Here is a 17064-nt window from a genome sequence, read left to right as displayed (position 1 = left end):
AACACTGCAACATTACTTTCATATTTTTGTTGAATTTCAATTTTCGGACCAAGCACAAAATGTTATTTCTTAAGAATAAAGCCAAAACACTCGATGTGGCTAATTATACGGTCATTATACCTAGCATTTGTGTAGGCAATGCAGCACAATTGGCCTGCGACCTGTTGATTGCATCCAAAAAGCTGAAACGCATCGGCAGCCTGGCTCATCCGGCTTTAATCCCAGTCTATGGACCCTCAGCCTACCAGCACGAGCCCAATGAGCGGGTGGCATCATGTGAGCTGTACGAATCCGTCGAGGATAAGCTGCTGGTCATTCAATTCCGTGCACCGCTGATTGCCCGTCACACAAAGAGTTTCCAAAACAAACTGGTGGAGCTGCTGCAGTCGGCGCGTCGCGTTGTTGTCCTGAGCGGCAGCTTTGGCTTCGAGAGACGCGTCATTGAGGATTCGCCGTGGGCGTATCGTGCCAGCGATAATTTCAAGTCGGCTCATGCCGCACAGCTGGGCAATGCATCGCTGGTCAAGTGGAAGGAGCACACGGGCGACAACATCTTTGGCGGCGGCAATGGCCTCCAGCTTTTCAGGGCCTTTGAGGAGAGCCAGGTGCCTGTCATGCTTCTGTTCCGCTACCTGCTCGAGGGCGACAACTCCACAGATGCCTCGCTGATTGTGCGCGAACTGAACGAATTGTGCGAGGATTTTCTCCAGCTGCGCGATGGTGGCGATGCCAGCTTCAAGCTGACCGTGCCCAAGTCGTGGAATCTGCTGTTTGGCAACGATGTAACTGAGTTACTCTTTTAGATCTAGGTCATTTATTTTGGATATATGCTTATTACAATAAAGGCTAATCTTTTGGTGTAGGATAATAGAGATTGCTTGCTCTGTGCTCGCGAAAATATTCACTGCCACGATCCTGGTATTGCTGTCGTGTGGTCAACGATGTTTCGGCAAAGTTTCGTTCACTTGCCAGCAGACAGGCGCCCAGCCAGGCAGCCAAAGTGGGATCCTGTGACTCATAGATGGCAAAGGTGGACTGAAATGGACGCAGTTCCAGCAGCTCCTTGGACAATCTCTGCTTCAAGCCACGAAATTGTGCACAGCTTCCAGTTAGATAGACATGCGAGACCAGGCGCTGCTGCTCCTCGGCAGTAAAGAGCTTGAGCACAAAGGCAATGAGCTCCGCCAGACCAGCCTCGGTGCAGCCAATCATGCTCGGCTGGAAGAGTATCTCCGGCACACGGATCTCCTCGACGCCAAAGTGCAACTGATAGTTCTCGGCGGCACTTAGGGCCTGCAGTGCAGCATTGTTGGCATCATCGAAACCGGCATCGTAATGATGCAGGATCTTCTCGTATTCGAGCAAACGTTCGTTTTCGGCATCCGAGTCGCTGTCGTCGTTGTAGCGATTGATGCGCTTGTACACATCCCAATCGTTATCGTTCATGCCGAAGCCATCGTCCTCCTCCTCCGCATTGGCCTTGCGTCGCTTCTCGCTGCGCGCCAGCGTCGAGATGATCCTCATCCGCTCCTGCGCCGCATGTGTATGCCGTTTCGCTTGCTCCTGACGCTGCTGTTGACGTGCCTGTTTTCGGCGCTGCAACTCCTCACGCTTCTCTCGCATTTCGGCCAGCCATTGTGCCTGGGGCACACCCTCCGGCGGCTTGGGCATCTTGTCCAACTTGTCCTGCTGCTTACTGGGCCGTGATGGGCCGCTCACAGCCCGTTCCTTGATGCGTTTAATGCGCGCACTTATCGTCCCAATCAGTTTGTCCAGCTCTTCCAGGTTGCCAATTTGTTGCTGCTGCAGCGCACGTTCAAATTTCTGGAGATTCTGCTGGTCATATAACTGTCGCAGCTTACGCAGCACCTGAAAGAATGCATTTCACAATCATTATTAACAAATGTGGCCGTAAAAACAAAAATTTTCAATGAACTTCGAATGAATTCGCAATTTACCTGCAAGTACTCCTCATCCTCTTGTAGCTTCTCGCGCTCGCGTCGATTCTTAATGTCCAGTAATCGAAGTGCCAGCTCCCGTCGTTTCTCCTGCTTCTGCTCGACGGTGAGGAGCGCATTGGTGGCCGTCACCTGATTGTAGGGCAGCTGAATCTTCATGACGTGTGCCTCATAGTAGTCCAGCTGGGCCCACTTGAGCAGCTCCTCCTTGTAGTCCAGAGCGATGTGACAGTGCTCGTGGACCAGTTTATCAATGCGACTAGAGATGGCATTCAGATGCACCGGATACTTCATTTGCATCAGCCGAAACAGATAGCTGTTTATGTGAAATCCACCCACATTCAAGCGACGCACATGCTCCAGCTGCATACGGCCGCCCAGCACTGGGATCACATGTGTTGTACTATAGCCAAACGATATGATGAGTGCATCCGCCACCTGCTTATGCATCTGCTGATGATGACGCCAGCTGTAGAGGGCATCGATGCCATACGACACCGCAGGCACATTGTAGCATTCGAAGAGCAGTTCACTCATTTGCCGGCGAGACATGTTGGGATTGGCCAATGCTTCGGTTAGCACAATCGGATACTTAATGCTATCGTCACCATCGAAACCCATTTTGCTGAAGATGTAATCGAAGATTTGCTCCTGATGATTCCAATTGGTTATCACGTTGCGCTCAAAGGGTGATTTCAGATGGGCGCGAACTGCCTCAATATTTGATATGTCATTGCCCACTTGAATTTCATCCACTGTTGGAGTCGGGATCGCTGCTGCATCCGGTATTTGTTGACTATTGTCCTTTTTCCTATCTTTGCGTGGCTTTGTGAGCACATTGCGAAAGCGCAGCTCTGGTTGCTTGGTGTCGTGCCAACCAACGCGACATTCGTACGAACCATTGTCGATAACCAGCAAGCGCTTGGGCACGGACATCATAGATTAATTTTTTGTTTAATTACAAATTGTTTACAAATTGCTACTTGTTTACAGTCAATGCGATCTTAAGTGCTGCAAATCGTCATCAGCTGTTGTTTTCCAACACCCTTAAGCGGCTAAAAATGTCAAAAATTGGCAACTCTGTGCTCTCATAACTGTAGTTTTAACCGTATATATACATACATATTTCATAAACGTGAATAACTGTGAACTGTCAAATTGACGAATTTGCAGTGATATAATCCCATTATTCTGAATTTGCAAGATGTTCGTGAAAATAAAGTTGGAGGATGAGGGCAATGCCAAAGTAAGTGCGTGTAAGAGTACATTTATAAATATGTAATACAATCATAGCGATCACGGCTTTGTAGGTACCTCACATTTTCGAAATCAAGGATACGGCCACAGTCTACAATTTGAAGACGCATTTGGAGTCCTTTGTAGGTATATCGGCCGATGAGCAGGAAATAAAAACATTGGACCGCACTTTGGGCAACTGTGATAAGCTCGACAAGGTCGTTAATCAGGAAATTGACGGCAATAAGATGAATGGCGCAGCAATTTCCTTATATAAAAACAAGAAGTTCCACTGCTTTTTGCAGTTCTACAATCGGATCGAAGGTGGCAATCAGACCAACTTCTTTCGCCAACCGCCGGATGCCAAAAAATTTGCCATCGATCAGGTGCCACCATATTTTGAGTATATCGTCGAAACGAGCGAAGCGTGGTATTCAACAGCGTCCGAAATGGATTCAAGTGACAGTACCAACAGTAGCACCTCATCGGATTCAATTGGGGACGCACTTACTCTTAAACGCACGTCAACTGACAAATCTAATTCGCCGGTAAAAAGGTAATTAGTTTATAAACCAAAGCTCAAGCGACAACTATATTTGATTTAAAACTTATATTGATCAACTTTTAGATCTCGCCCTGTAGCGGAGCCTAACGAATCAGATTGTGAGCCAACATCTACGGCAGTAATGCTGCCGTTGAAAGAGGCCAATCAAACTTCGAATATTTCGGAGCACGAGACTCGTGTTCTTATTAGTGAGAGTGTGTCCGAAGTTTCTGTAACATCACCATCACCGGAAATTCCTTCTGAAGGACAGCAAATAGAAATTACAGTAGTTGAAAAAGCGCCAGAAGGATCGTCTACACTTGGAGATATTGCTAACCATAATTTTACAGTGCCATTAAAATTAGATTCAGCAGCTGTTCAAAGTGCTCCGGCGGCTCCGTACATTATCATGAAACCGGAACATCGCAAATATGCTGTAGTTATAAGCAATAATGTTGATGAACAGAATCCGGCATATAGTTGCCAACTGGAACATTTGTGTGGTCTGTTCGAGTCATCTCGAATCTGTGAGCGCTTAAACTTCAGTGAATATGCCTCAATTTCCGTGTATGGTGACAAAATGTGGGTGCTCTGTGAGGATAAGGAGACCTATGAATGGATAACTACTGGTGTCGGCAATCTCTACGAGTGTTCAAGTCTCATCAAGTATTATGGACTGTTGAAATGCAGCATGGTGCTGCCTCAAGTGGTTGAATCAAAGCAGCTGTCAAATATTTTTCATCTGCTGGAGCTGCAGAATCCGGGCCTCTGCACACACAAGTGGTGCGTTGTCGAACGCTCCATGCTCGATCCGGAGTCGGCCGCTAAGGCTGTGACCACTTTATGCAAAAATGAACAGCTTATTCTGTATGTGGATAAGGATAGCAAGTGTTATATTGAACAGCATAGCTGTAGGCTCAAGTATTGCTTCTGGAAGCTGACCTTTGACTTTTAAACTAATCTTGCAATTGTGGAAAACATTTTTATTTTAATTAAAATTCAATGAATTTGAAAAAAATATTTAGATATTTTACGAAATGAGCTATTTTTTTACACATAGTTCGTCGATTTTGAAGCTCAGGAAGCTTATTGTGAAGCTGGTTAATGCTCAATAGCATTAAAGTTGAAAAATAAATGCATTTTGCTTGCGATAATTGATAATTGATTATTTAATGTACTGGTTGTTTATGACGCAGCTATCTTAAAAGGGCATTTAACAATTTGAATTGCCCGCATATTAACAAGCACACAATATGTTATCGACAAACGGAGAATTATCGATAATGATATTTTTAGCGCAGCGTATCGAAATTGTCGATTCGCCAAAAACATTGGCCACCCCTAGTCGTTAGGAGCTCGTTTTTGCATCAATATAGGAAAAAAAGGTTGAAAAGGCCAAGTCCTGCTTGATTTGCTGGGACTTGGGCGATTTGAGGCGGCTTAGAAATTATAGTCGGTGAACATGGAATTGGAAACCATCGATATTGCGCGCCTAGAAGAGGCGGTGGTTGTATTTTACCGCTCAACATCACAGGAACAGGCAATTACACACGAATGGCTGACGAAGGCCGAGGCCAGCCCACAGGCCTGGCAATTCTCCTGGCAGCTAATGCAGCTCGGCAAGGTAACAAATCGATATATCGCTTGTTTTTATTTTGTATCTATATATTGCATTTGATGTTGCACAGAGTCAAGAAGTCCAATTTTTTGGCGCGGTCACATTACACTCAAAACTAATGAAATATTGGCATGAAGTGCCGCCCGAAAATCGCGAAGAGCTTAAGCAGAAGATATTGGAGACAATTGTGCAATTCGCCGGTGGACCCAAAATAGTACTCAATCGCCTCTGCTTATCGGTAAGTGATGTACTATGATGATATGCTTCAACAGTCAAAAACCTCTTATACTTTTTGTCTGTCCCTCTGTTTGGTTCTAGTTGAGCGCTTTTATTGTGCACATGCTGGAGGATTGGCCCTGCGCCATTGAGGAGGTAGTTGAGACGTTCCAAAGACAACGCATGCCGAATGTCAGTGCCGAGGTGCAACTATGGATCCTGCTGGAGGTGCTGCTGGGCATACCAGAGGAGTCGCAGGTTATTCACACATCCGTCAAACGGGTAACGCTACGTGGCGAAATTGGCAAGCGTGTGCCGCTCGTGCTGCAAACGATCGAGACATATTTGAAGCAGCAGATGAACACAGAATGGGACACGGAGGGTTATGGCAACATGTTGCGTGCGGTGAAGTGCGTAGGAGTTTGGATAAGGTGCGATATGATTGGCCAAAGACACACTGACTTCAATTTCAATTATTGACACTATTGTAAAACCTATACAGAAGCATTGGCTATTCGATTGAGGGCTGCGTAAGTATCTGTGAGGTCCTCTTGGAGCTGGTGAACAAGTGTTATTGGCCCTGCATTCGCTCTGGCCTTGGTTGCATGTCCGCCGATGAGAATGAGCTGGCCGAGACGTGTCTGAAGGCCATGGTCAATATTATTGTGCAACCGGATTGCCACAACTATCCAAAGACGGCGGCCATTCTAATAAAAATGTTTTTGGATTCGTTGTGCGACATTACGCAGCGGGAATGGAAGCGTGAAAATGACAATGAGGATATTATTGTGCATATCTATATGCTGTTTGTGTCCGCTGTGGAACGGCACTCGGCACTATTTTTGAGCGGCATCACGGCCACAGATCCCGAGCTGTCGGCCATCTGGAATCGTATGGTGCATGAGATATTGCAGTGTACGGATAAACCGGGCATTTATCCGGTGGAGGAATCATGCAGCACCATGGCCTTGGCCTTCTGGTATATGCTGCAGGGCGATGTGTTTGCCATGCCTGAAGAGCAGAAACGCAAGTGTTGGGAGCATATAAAACCGCTCTATGCACACTTGACCACCGTGCTAGTGCGCAAGTCGGAGCAACCCGATGAGAACTCCATTGACAAGTGGAACTCGGATGATCTGGAATGTTTTCGCTGCTATCGTCAGGATATATCCGATACCTTTGTAAGTCCAGAGCACTGATGTTGTTGTTGAAGATTGAGCTACGCTAATTATGAATTTTCAGATGTATTGCTATGATGTGCTGGACGATTACATACTGGAGATATTGGCTGCTATGCTAGACGAGGCCATTGCTGAGCTGCAAACACATCCCACACACTGGACAAAACTGGAGGCTTGTATCTACTCGTTTCAGTCGGTGGCCGAGCACTTTGGTGGCGAGGAGTCGCGCCAAATACCCAAACTAATGCGCGTCCTCTCGGAGATACCATATGAGAAGCTAAATGAGAAGCTGCTCGGCACTGCGTTGGAGACAATTGGCTCCTATTGCTCTTGGCTGACGGATAATCCAACTTATATACCACCAGCCATTGATCTGCTGGTGCGTGGCTTGAATTCAACAATGTCGGCACAGGCAACGCTAGGCCTGAAGGAACTCTGTCGCGATTGCCAAATGCAATTGAAACCGTACGCGGAACCGCTGCTTGACGCTTGCCAGGCCACGCTTTCCTCAGGTCGCATGAAGAACTCGGATTCGGTGCGTCTGATGTTTAGCATTGGCAAACTGATGAGCCTGCTGCCACCGGAACAGATACCCAAATACTTGGATCTCATAGTTAGTCCCTGCTTTGAGGAGCTGCAGACGATATGCCAGGCCGGCGCTGTACGTGAATATTATAATATATTAATATTTCTGAAAGTCTTAAATTGTTAATTCCCTCTCTGCAGACGACGCCCTCAGCACGTATTCGCACAATTTTCCGTCTCAGCATGATCTCCACTCTGTTTTCATCGCTTAACACGGATCTGGATGATGAGCTCAAAGATGTGCACAATGTGCAGCCCGTCCTTCTGGTGATGCAGACAACCATGCCCATTTTTCGACGGATTGCCGAGTTGTGGGTGGAGGAACTGGATGTATTAGAGGTGCGCCCCATACAATAATAATCATCCAAAATTGGAATTGTGTAACACATTTTCTTACAGGCCGCTTGCAACGCCTTGAAGCACGCCATTATGAATTTGAGAAGCAGTTTTCGTCCCATGCTGCAGGATTTGTGCTACTTTATTGTGGCCAGTTTTCAGACGCGCTGCTGTGCGCCCACTCTGGAAATATCCAAGACAGTAAGAAGTTGGATTATTCAATGCAACTCTCTTTTTACATTTTCATTATTCTTTTCTTTTCCTGCAGGCCATTGTCATATTCTACGCTGAGGAAAGTTGCATGCCGTTGATGAAGCAGCTCCTTTTTGAGTTTATAACGCACAGTTTTAAACTGTTTGAGAATACGCCCGAGCAGAACTTCTCTAATATATCAGACACAATGGAAATGTTCTTTGCCTGTCTCACTCAAATCATTAAAAAAGTGCCCCAAGTCCTGGAGGATAAGACAATTGCGTACGAACGACTCATCTACTATGCGCAACAGTCCATGACTTTGCCAGAGAATGGGCCAATACGCAACAGCATCCAGTTTGTAACACACTTTATAATGCAATCGCGCAATCATGCCCACATGACTGACGTGGTGCTTGCGACTGGTGAACAGATTCTCCAGACGGCAATGATATGTGTTGGCTATATGACGCCACGACAGCAAGTGGATAAATTTGCTGATGTCTTTCTGGCCATGAACAAAAAGTATCCCGCCGAAATGGCCGTCTGGCTAAGGAACGTCATGGCCGTGCCCAATTTTCCCACAGAGCTCATCAGCGAAACAGAAAAGTTGCGTTACATTTCGCTAATTATTAAGTGAGTAGAATTTAATGCCTTTAATGCAAATTACATCATTGTAATCGTTATGCTTCACAGAGTTAAGGTCAACAAGCGGCTGCTGCAACAGCATCTGACCGAGCTGGCAGTCAAGACACGCGGTCTTGTGCCGCTGCAGGCTCCGGTGAACTAATCACATCCATGGTCAAATATCAAATATCTGATGATTAATCGTCGTGTTTATGTATTTAGTTGATAATGTAATTACGCCGATCTGTAAATGTTCCTTGCTATTAAGTTTTTTTTTTGATTTTTTTTCTGCTTAATGATGTTTAACATTAATGCTAAGCTAAAGCCAAGTGGGCTTAAAGAATTTTCTTTGCCTGTATACGCTTGGCTTTAGGTTGTAAAATGATATCTTGAAAAGGCTGTTTCTTGACATGATTTAACTTTTATTCATAATATTACACAAAATTACACGTTTCTGTTACCGCTTTCTATGCCTAAAATTACAAAATCCATTTGTGTTCTGTTTAAGATCTGTATAACTCAATTTTTTGTTTTATTTTGTGTAGTTCTTAAATAGAAAACTTAGATTTTTCACCGCTTTCCAGCATAGGGAAATATTTTTGCTTTATTCAATTAAATTGTTGTCGGTTTTGTTTTATTTATTATTGTGTAACCTTCATATGTATCTATAATGCCAAAAATATGTAAATACATCTCTATATATAATATATATATATATATATACATATATATATATATATATATGTGTGTCTAAAACTAAATGAAGCCTTTCATTACTTGGCCTGTACAGCACTTGGTAGTGGTAGCAAAAAGTTCATCAGCTTTTGCAATACAACTGCTTGAATAGTTGAACTATTTTTATTTACTTTTTTTTATTTTACAATGAATCCGGGTCAGATACCAGGACTTGTATGTATGTATGTATGCAAATATATTTTATGACTGTTGTGCATTAGCGCCAACTTATTATTTGACACGGATTCTGTATATATGCGTATTCTTTAAGTATTTATGGTTTTTAATTATATATTGTAGTAGCTACGACCAGCAAATAGTCCAAGTCAGTTTATAGCCCTGTTTCCGGAGCTGATGAGGGGGATGATTTATATGGATTATGATCAAGCGGTAAATATATATATATATAAACCACTTCTGCAGATGTAGATGTCGTTTGAGTACTCTTGTTGATTCATTTCAATTGGCGATGCTCAAAACTTATAGATCACAAAAATATTCAATGCATATTGATCTAAAGGAACATCTGCTTATAAATAACTTGGCACTCACCACGAATAAATTCCCACCAGTAATATGATTCGTGGATCATTCATCATTCTCTTTTTTTTTATCGTATGTTGTACTTTCTCGATGAAACAAAAAATACGATACGTACATACATAAAAACATACATACCAAATTTGTTTTTAACAAATTACAATATACATACATACACATATATAAATAGCATATATAATTAAGCAGCTAATTGTAAGGTAAATCGCATATTGTATAATAGTAATTATAATTTATTACGGTTCAGCTGTACGTAGAGTGCGTGGCCTCTATTAGAGCTATTTATGAATAAAATATAGACTGCGCTCTAGCGGTTTAGAAAAGTCGAGAATATTGCACTAAAGTGAGCAATCGAATTATTAAGTATTTCTTTAAGAAAAGTCGACATCCAATTAATTATTCATTTCAAAATAATATATGGTTTTATAATTTGCAATTGTTTGCGGATTTTCCGACAATTTGTTGTACCAATTAATATTAAATTTATTATTATTATTGTATGTTTTACAGCCAGCAACATATGAAATAATAATCCTTTCTATTTATTTATTAGTTGTATATAATACGCTCGCTAAGTTTGTCTATTGCATTTTTCTTCTGATTATAAACTTGATTACACTTAATTTTCTTTTCGATTTTTATTTAAGAAAAAGCACAATGACTAGTGTTGGAAATGTCATAAAAGTAATGCTTAAATTTGCTCACTAAAATGGTATTTGAATCTTTAGAATTCTTGACGTTTACATACCGCAGCACGCAGTGCATTTGTATGGATGAGTATTGTAGCTAGAACGAAATAGTATTACACATACATATATATGTATGTATAGTATATATGGTTGGTATGGTATGCTCAATCAAGGTGGTTGATTCTTACGTCTTAAGATTACGCAATGTCAATTCAAAAACTGTACAAATTTTGACGTATTCACTGAAATGGTAAGAGCATAAGTGAATCCAGATTATTATTGAAATGTTGGCAAAAACAACAATTTGTTTGGCATGCAAAACAACAACATTGGAAAGCAAAGCATCAGCATCATCATTTTTGTTTATTTATTGTATATTTGGCGCATGCAATGTGTTCCATCGAAAACTCAAAAAAGCTGCTCTATGTTTTGGATTTTTAGCTCTTTATTGGTTGGTACTATGCATGTTTATTTATTTTATAGTTATTATTTGTATATTTTTATATAGAATTCTATAGAAATTGTGTGCTACAATCGTTGCACGGTCACGCTCACAAGCCCCCATCGACAATGCAATACATATACATATATATATATATATATATAAACAATAATTAAACGCCAGCTTATTAATCATTATTACCATCATCGTCAACATCATTTTCGAGCATCATCCAGCCCCCCTTTCATTATAATCATCGATTGGACATACATATAAATTTTTGTTTCTGTTTCTATAACATGTTGTGTAGTTGTTGTTTTTTTTTTTTGTTGATTTTTTTTTTTCGTGTGTGTGTTGTTTAATCTATAAAAGAACCTTAGCGTTGGGCCAGCCCCGAATTGAGGGGGATATAGCAGCAGGCGGCGACCTTTTCGCCTAATAGTTGTTTGCATCTGGCGGCGGCGTTGTCAGATACTCATCGGTTCGCTTGTGCTCGATGAGGGCGTGCACGACACCGCTATCCGAGGGTAGATCGGATTTTCGTCGCATCAGCGGTTTGTCCTTGTTGCGATCACCGCGTATCTGTGGGTGGAGGGGAGCGTAATGCAGACGTAAGGCATTTATATGATGGGGCCCCCTCTTTTTGAACCCAGACCGATTGTCGATAACAAGTACGATTACGACTACGAAAGGGTGCGACACTTGACATTTTTGACATTTACAAGTTCTAAAGTTGTTATTCAGACTGTGCGGCAGTAGTAGTAGTTGTAGTGAGTGTTACATAGTATGTACATATGCATGTAGTTGTATATAGTTAGTTGCTGAGATGTCGCATAGAGAAAACACATACATTGCACGACTATTTATGTACATATACTATATATATTTGCGTCAACAAATAGTTGTGGTTTATTGCATTTACAAATGTATCTAATTGATTGCTTTTAAAAACGATGATTAATGGGCGTAGTCCGATCAATGATACAAAAAAACCCAAGTCCTCATATTGTTCATTTGATTTGTTTTCTTTTCTTACAGAATTTTGCTATACAAATAGATCGATTATTTGTCGAATGTCATTGATTATTTGTGTAAATTTGAAAGAGTTGAATTTCTTAAGCTTTTGAATATGTTATCCTTAAATTTGGAGAGCTTATCATTTGGAAAAGTTTTAAATAACGATTAGTAGTGAAATGTTCTATGGCTAAATACACTTGTTAAACTAAGAGTACATGTTTTGTATTTTCATTTCTTGAAACACAGCCGATTTTCTATAAGCAATTCATTCCAAATGTCTAAAATGATGGCATGTGGAATATAATTTATCGATTCACAAACGATCTGTAGCTCAGTTTGTCAATAGTACCAAGAAATATATATACAGTGTACATGACAAGGACTAATAGCTCTTTTATAATCTGTTTGTTATTGATAAGTTGATCGATTTTAATCTAAAAACCTACTATGTGGGTTTTTGATAATTAAGCGCAAATATAAAGTGTTAGTAAGGTGTAGGGCAGTGGCAGTGTTTCAATTAGTCAGTAACATTCACATGTACATAAATATTTTACTATCTTTTTTTGTTTGTTTTGCGTACACTTGTTGAATTGGGAGCGTTGTTTAAAAATGTATGTGTATTAAAATAAAACCAATAAATAAGTCGTACATATATTAATAGAATAAAGATAAAGAAACATGTATTTAGAACTGGATATGAGTGCGATTATAGTTTGTAACAGGCTTTCATGTAATCCAATGTTCGCTTATTGTTAAAAGAAGTACACACACACAAACGCAAGCACGCACACACACACACACACACACATACACTCGCTGTTCTCAGACACAAATACGTTGGTGTGGTTGATGTGTGTGTCAGAGTTAGTAGTTGTGTAGCGTGGTTAGTGTGGCAATGGCTTGTCTCACCTCTCTGGGCTCCTGGTTTGGCTGTTGTTGTTGTTGTTGCGTTAGCGGCGGTTGCGATCTTGTCTGTTGCTCAATCTTATCGTAGGTTAGATCACAACTATCATTGTATTGATCGTACAGTATTTGACTATCGGACATCGGCACACCAACGTTGTATTGTCGGGTCTTAGTAAACTCCGGATTGGTTTTGGCCAGTGTCTCCACCTGCTGCCAGAGCTCCTCGCGCTGTGATAACTTCTCGCGTTCCCTTCAACAAAACGGTGGGCAATTAATTATTGCGATTCAGATTAAGTATTATTAATTAGTGAGTTGTCTATTCCTTACTGCTGCTTCTCTTGTTTGTAGTTTTTGCTGCACTCATCAAACAGCCGCTGATTCATCTCCATGAACAGCTTGAGTGCATTGTATATGAGACCGTGAATGGTCTTATTCCAGTGCGTCTTCGAGTTGCGATTGAGCGCCGGAAACATGATGGGCAAAATGATATGCGAGTTGTCCGCTATCAGCGACATAATGTACTCATTGTTCCAATAATAGAGCGCACGCTCCGCCACCTGAAAGTGTGGCGAGGAGACGCTCTTGGATATCTGCCGGAACAGCGGCACCATCACCTTCTGAAACTCGGCCGGCTCTATAACATCGAGCAGTTCCTCCAGTTCGTTCAAAAACATCACCTCCTTGGGACTGTGCGTTTTGGGCCAAAACTTCAATAGACTTCTGCAGAAATATATTGTGCAAAAGTTAATTACGATTTTACGTTGATAAATTCGATACTGCTAACTTACTTGATAACCGCCTCTGACAAACTGGGATCCTTCTCAAGGAACTGCACTACACAGTAGGTTAGCTGCGGATGGTACACGGAGAGGCTCTTGGCCTTATGCAATGGCAGCAATACCTTAAGTAAAAATTGTTTATGCTCCTCCTTGAGCGGTAAGGCAAATCCATTAATAATGCTACCCAAAATTTCCAGCAGCTCTGCAATGCCATTATGATGCTCCGTTTCGTAGATAAATCTATGAATTATTTGGGAAATTGAAAGTCATTTGATTAGCAAAAGTTCCATAAGCATCAACATATTTCGCGTTTAGTACTTTCAATTACTAACCTGTAAAACACATTGTTTATTTGCTTCCTAATAAATGCCCTCAATCCCAAGAATTTGCCATAGATGCGATGTAAAACAGTCTTAAGGAAATCACGTTCACGCGGATCCTCTGAATCGAATAAGTCCAACAGTTGCAATACAAATTGATGATCGATAAAGCGTTTTGCAATATTTGGCTGAAAATCGGGTGACTCCAAGAAGCGCAAAAACAGCTCATAGACTAACTGCAAATGTGGCCAAGATGATTCCAATGTTGGCTCATCCTCTTCCGGATCAAATTCAGCGCCATTGGGATTCGACGAGGGCGGCAAGGTGCGAAATAGGTTCACAGAAAACTGAACAATAATAACGATATTAATGAAGAGATATATTAATCTATATATATATTTGATGTCACTTACCATATTGATGGCCTCCGGGTAAACAATCTCTGTAATGACGCCATTCTGATTGGAGAGATACTCGACCATCTCGTGGAGAGCGGCACGTTTGACCTCCTTCCATTTTAGATCGCTCAGCGGTTCGGAGAAGTCGAACAAGGTGCAGCATTGCCGTAATTTCTGCAAGAACAGCTCCTCCCGCTCGGCTGCTGCCGTTTCTATGGGAACAAATAATACGGATATTGTCATTTATACTGCCTAATCAAATACATATGTTGGCATCAATAAATTAAAATTATATACTACAAAATAAGAGCGGACATTAACGAAACAACAACAACTGAAAAACTCAAACTGGCTATAAAAAGAGCAAGCGAAACTAAGACAGATTTTGGTTAATTCAAATAATGGATCTCTAAGTAGCTAAGAAGAAGGAGCGTAACCAATAGCAACCTCGCAGTGGCGGCAACGCCAGCGCAGTTGATGCATTCGGTGGCGAGTGAAACAGATTCCGATCGCGTGCACGTCCTGGACTTCCCGTCAGCTGTTGCAGCGTCTGCGGCGACGACAGATTATTATGGACAATGGTATCGCCATTTTGGCGTACCGCTGCTGGTACAGACGACGACGCAGACGCTGACGATGCTAACGTTGATGTTAATGCCACAGACGTCGACGCACTGCCGCCGTTGCGCTGACCAATGCCCAGAGATATGCTTATGCCACCGACCAGATTCTGTGCCACTGTCGTGGCGCTTGAGGTGGTGCTGCCATCAAGCATCACTTCGACGTTGCTAGTGCTGCTGCTGCTGCTGTTGTTGCCGGTGGTGATGGTATTGGTGGTGCTGTTGTTGGTGGTGGCAGCAGCAACTGCATTGCTGCCCACATTTTTGGTGGCATTCAATATGTTCTTAATGGCCGCGGCAGCGCTCACGGGTGACTGTTCAGTTGAATGATCGTTTTTTGATATTTTTTTTGTTTTGTTTGGTTTTTTTTTTTTTTGTTTTTGATTTTGAGGTTGAGCGTGATATCGATTTATGAAATGAGTAGAGCAAAGAATTTCATTCATTATGTGTACGAATACAACTCATAGTGATTGTTATTGTTATTGTGTCTGGTTTTTAAATATGTCTGATTGTGGGTGTTGTGTTGTGTGTATGTTTTTTGGATTTTTTATTTGGATTTTTTCAATTGCTGCAAACCTTGTTGCTGGCCGAACTGACGGTTGTGGATGAGACGCTTGCCACTGCGGATGCTGTGCTCAACAATGAACTGGCTGTGGTTGCTGCCGAGAAGTGCTGCGCCAAGGTGGACACCAGGGAGGAACTGCCACTACTGCCAGCTGCAGTTCCAATTGTTGTTGCTGCTGTTGTGCTGGGTGTGCTCTTTGACATGGTAACTGTGGATGCTCCGGCTGCTGCTGTTGTTGTTGCAGTTACATTTGCTGGATTAGACGACAGCGACAACGACGATGTCGATGATTGTGAGCCAAATGGCGATGAGCCGGCTATTAGAGCAGCAGCTGCAGAATTCGCACCACCGCCGTATGTGACCGCTGATGAGGTGGAGCAACTGGCAGCTGCCGAGGCCAGAGAGGATGAGCCAGCCTGAGACAGCGATGACAGCGCTGAGCCCGATGAATTTGAGCTAGTCGATGATGAGGATGGCGATGATGATGCTGTTGTGGTGGTGGTGATGGTGGTGCTGCTGCTGCTGGCGACACTTGCCTCTGGCGGAGACAGTGGCATCTTACGTGCCTGCGCCTCGAATTTCGCTTTTAGCTCCTCCACGCTGCTAAATTTAAATTTACTGCTATCCTCCGACTGCTGCTGCTGTTGCAGCTCGTCGTCGTCGTCGTCAGCCAGCAGATCTAAGCCGCTGTGAAACGATGGCGATTTGGGTATGCGTATGCCACCCAGTGCATAGTAACCAGGGGTGGCAGCTGTTGCTGTTGTTGGCTTCTGCTGTTGCTGTTGTTGTTGTTGTTGCTCCTGCCTTAATGCTACTGCTGTTGCTGTCTTGTTGTTGTTGGCGACTGCTGCTCCTGCTGCTGCTGCTGCAGTCGTTTGCTGTTGCTGCTGCTGTTTGTTGGGGCCGTTTAGATGGTTACCCGTTAACAACATAGCACCGATGACCATTTCATTAGTGCCGCACTTGGTTTAATGGCGGCGCAATCGAAACGCATCGCACTTGCACTTTGGCTTAATGTGGTTTCATTTGATAATTGCTAACAACAACAACAACAAAGACACACACACACACACATGGAACAACAACAACAAACGATGGGGTAGGAAAATGTAACACTATCAAAGTTAATTTTTGCTTGAATTTGTTGTTGTTGTTTTTGTTTGTATTCTTTTGTTAAGCGTTAATTATGTTTTTTATAGCATCTGTAATGGGAATTGCAATATATAGATTATGATTTATTTATGTAAGCATGGCACATGTTAATGGAATGCAAATGAATTGAATAATGCAAATGAAAAATGTATATGAAAAATGAAGTTAATTGCTGGGCAAGAGAAAAAAAAAAAACATTTAACTATAGACACTACAATCCCTCCCTCCCCTGCCACGTAATTTATCTATTTGTGTCTGTGTGTGAGTGTGTGTAAATGTGAGCATGTATTTCATATCACTTACGATTTTCTATTGGGAACGGAACCGGTTTTTGCAATGTCTGCAATTTTAGCTATTTTATTTTTGGTATAACGGTGCATTGCTCGCTTG

General features: G+C 42.4%; 5 protein-coding genes across 5 annotated transcripts; 3 read left to right on the top strand and 2 right to left on the bottom strand.

Annotated features, from left to right (window-relative positions):
- Positions 1–59: 59 nt before the first annotated feature.
- Positions 60–868, top strand: LOC6568177 (proteasome assembly chaperone 2). Its single transcript, XM_001994578.3, has one exon. The coding sequence runs from the start codon at positions 60–62 to the stop codon at positions 801–803; it is 744 nt and encodes a 247-aa protein (XP_001994614.1). The 3' UTR covers positions 804–868.
- Positions 847–2931, bottom strand: LOC6568178 (actin-related protein 5). The gene is made up of 2 exons (XM_001994579.3): positions 1959–2931; positions 847–1869 (listed from the first exon to the last, which is right to left on the bottom strand). Exons 1-2 carry the CDS (start codon positions 2895–2897, stop codon positions 847–849), a joined length of 1962 nt encoding a protein of 653 aa, XP_001994615.2. The 5' UTR covers positions 2898–2931.
- Positions 2932–3125: 194 nt separating this feature from the next.
- Positions 3126–4892, top strand: LOC6568179. The gene is made up of 3 exons (XM_001994580.3): positions 3126–3204; positions 3269–3750; positions 3823–4892. Exons 1-3 carry the CDS (start codon positions 3163–3165, stop codon positions 4691–4693), a joined length of 1395 nt encoding a protein of 464 aa, XP_001994616.1. The 5' UTR covers positions 3126–3162; the 3' UTR covers positions 4694–4892.
- Positions 4893–5097: 205 nt separating this feature from the next.
- LOC6568054 (importin-13) lies at positions 5098–9173 on the top strand. The gene is made up of 9 exons (XM_001994581.3): positions 5098–5362; positions 5427–5594; positions 5675–6003; positions 6075–6753; positions 6815–7414; positions 7480–7677; positions 7738–7875; positions 7943–8502; positions 8563–9173. Exons 1-9 carry the CDS (start codon positions 5201–5203, stop codon positions 8654–8656), a joined length of 2928 nt encoding a protein of 975 aa, XP_001994617.1. The 5' UTR covers positions 5098–5200; the 3' UTR covers positions 8657–9173.
- Positions 9174–11224: 2051 nt separating this feature from the next.
- LOC6568055 (serine/threonine-protein phosphatase 2A 56 kDa regulatory subunit delta isoform) lies at positions 11225–16486 on the bottom strand. The gene is given in 10 exon segments (XM_032740648.2): positions 11225–11499; positions 12844–13090; positions 13168–13560; positions 13629–13859; positions 13952–14286; positions 14353–14549; positions 14785–15318; positions 15524–16326; positions 16368–16399; positions 16401–16486. Coding segments are annotated over 10 exon segments (2988 nt in total). The 5' UTR covers positions 16470–16486; the 3' UTR covers positions 11225–11352.
- Positions 16487–17064: the final 578 nt, after the last annotated feature.

Source organism: Drosophila grimshawi, unplaced genomic scaffold, assembly GCF_018153295.1.
Source record: "Drosophila grimshawi isolate 15287-2541.00 unplaced genomic scaffold, ASM1815329v1 contig_311, whole genome shotgun sequence".
In the NCBI taxonomy this organism is placed as follows: Eukaryota; Metazoa; Arthropoda; class Insecta; order Diptera; family Drosophilidae; genus Drosophila; species Drosophila grimshawi.
This window is presented reverse-complemented; position numbering and strand designations above follow the sequence as displayed.

What these genes read in the sequence shown, in the direction of transcription:
- LOC6568177 (XM_001994578.3), top strand. Translation starts at nt 60, where the DNA reads ATGTTATTTCTTAAGAATAAAGCCAAAACACTCGATGTGGCTAATTAT.
- LOC6568178 (XM_001994579.3), bottom strand. Translation starts at nt 2,897, where the DNA reads ATGATGTCCGTGCCCAAGCGCTTGCTGGTTATCGACAATGGTTCGTAC. An exon ending in AGGATGAGGAGTACTTGCAG is followed by an intron (nt 1,870 to 1,958) that starts GTAAATTGCGAA and finishes GCATTCTTTCAG; the next exon opens with GTGCTGCGTAAGCTGCGACA.
- LOC6568179 (XM_001994580.3), top strand. Translation starts at nt 3,163, where the DNA reads ATGTTCGTGAAAATAAAGTTGGAGGATGAGGGCAATGCCAAA. An exon ending in AGGATGAGGGCAATGCCAAA is followed by an intron (nt 3,205 to 3,268) that starts GTAAGTGCGTGT and finishes ACGGCTTTGTAG; the next exon opens with GTACCTCACATTTTCGAAAT. An exon ending in TCTAATTCGCCGGTAAAAAG is followed by an intron (nt 3,751 to 3,822) that starts GTAATTAGTTTA and finishes ATCAACTTTTAG; the next exon opens with ATCTCGCCCTGTAGCGGAGC.
- LOC6568054 (XM_001994581.3), top strand. Translation starts at nt 5,201, where the DNA reads ATGGAATTGGAAACCATCGATATTGCGCGCCTAGAAGAGGCGGTGGTT. An exon ending in AGGATATATCCGATACCTTT is followed by an intron (nt 6,754 to 6,814) that starts GTAAGTCCAGAG and finishes ATGAATTTTCAG; the next exon opens with ATGTATTGCTATGATGTGCT. An exon ending in CGATATGCCAGGCCGGCGCT is followed by an intron (nt 7,415 to 7,479) that starts GTACGTGAATAT and finishes CCCTCTCTGCAG; the next exon opens with ACGACGCCCTCAGCACGTAT.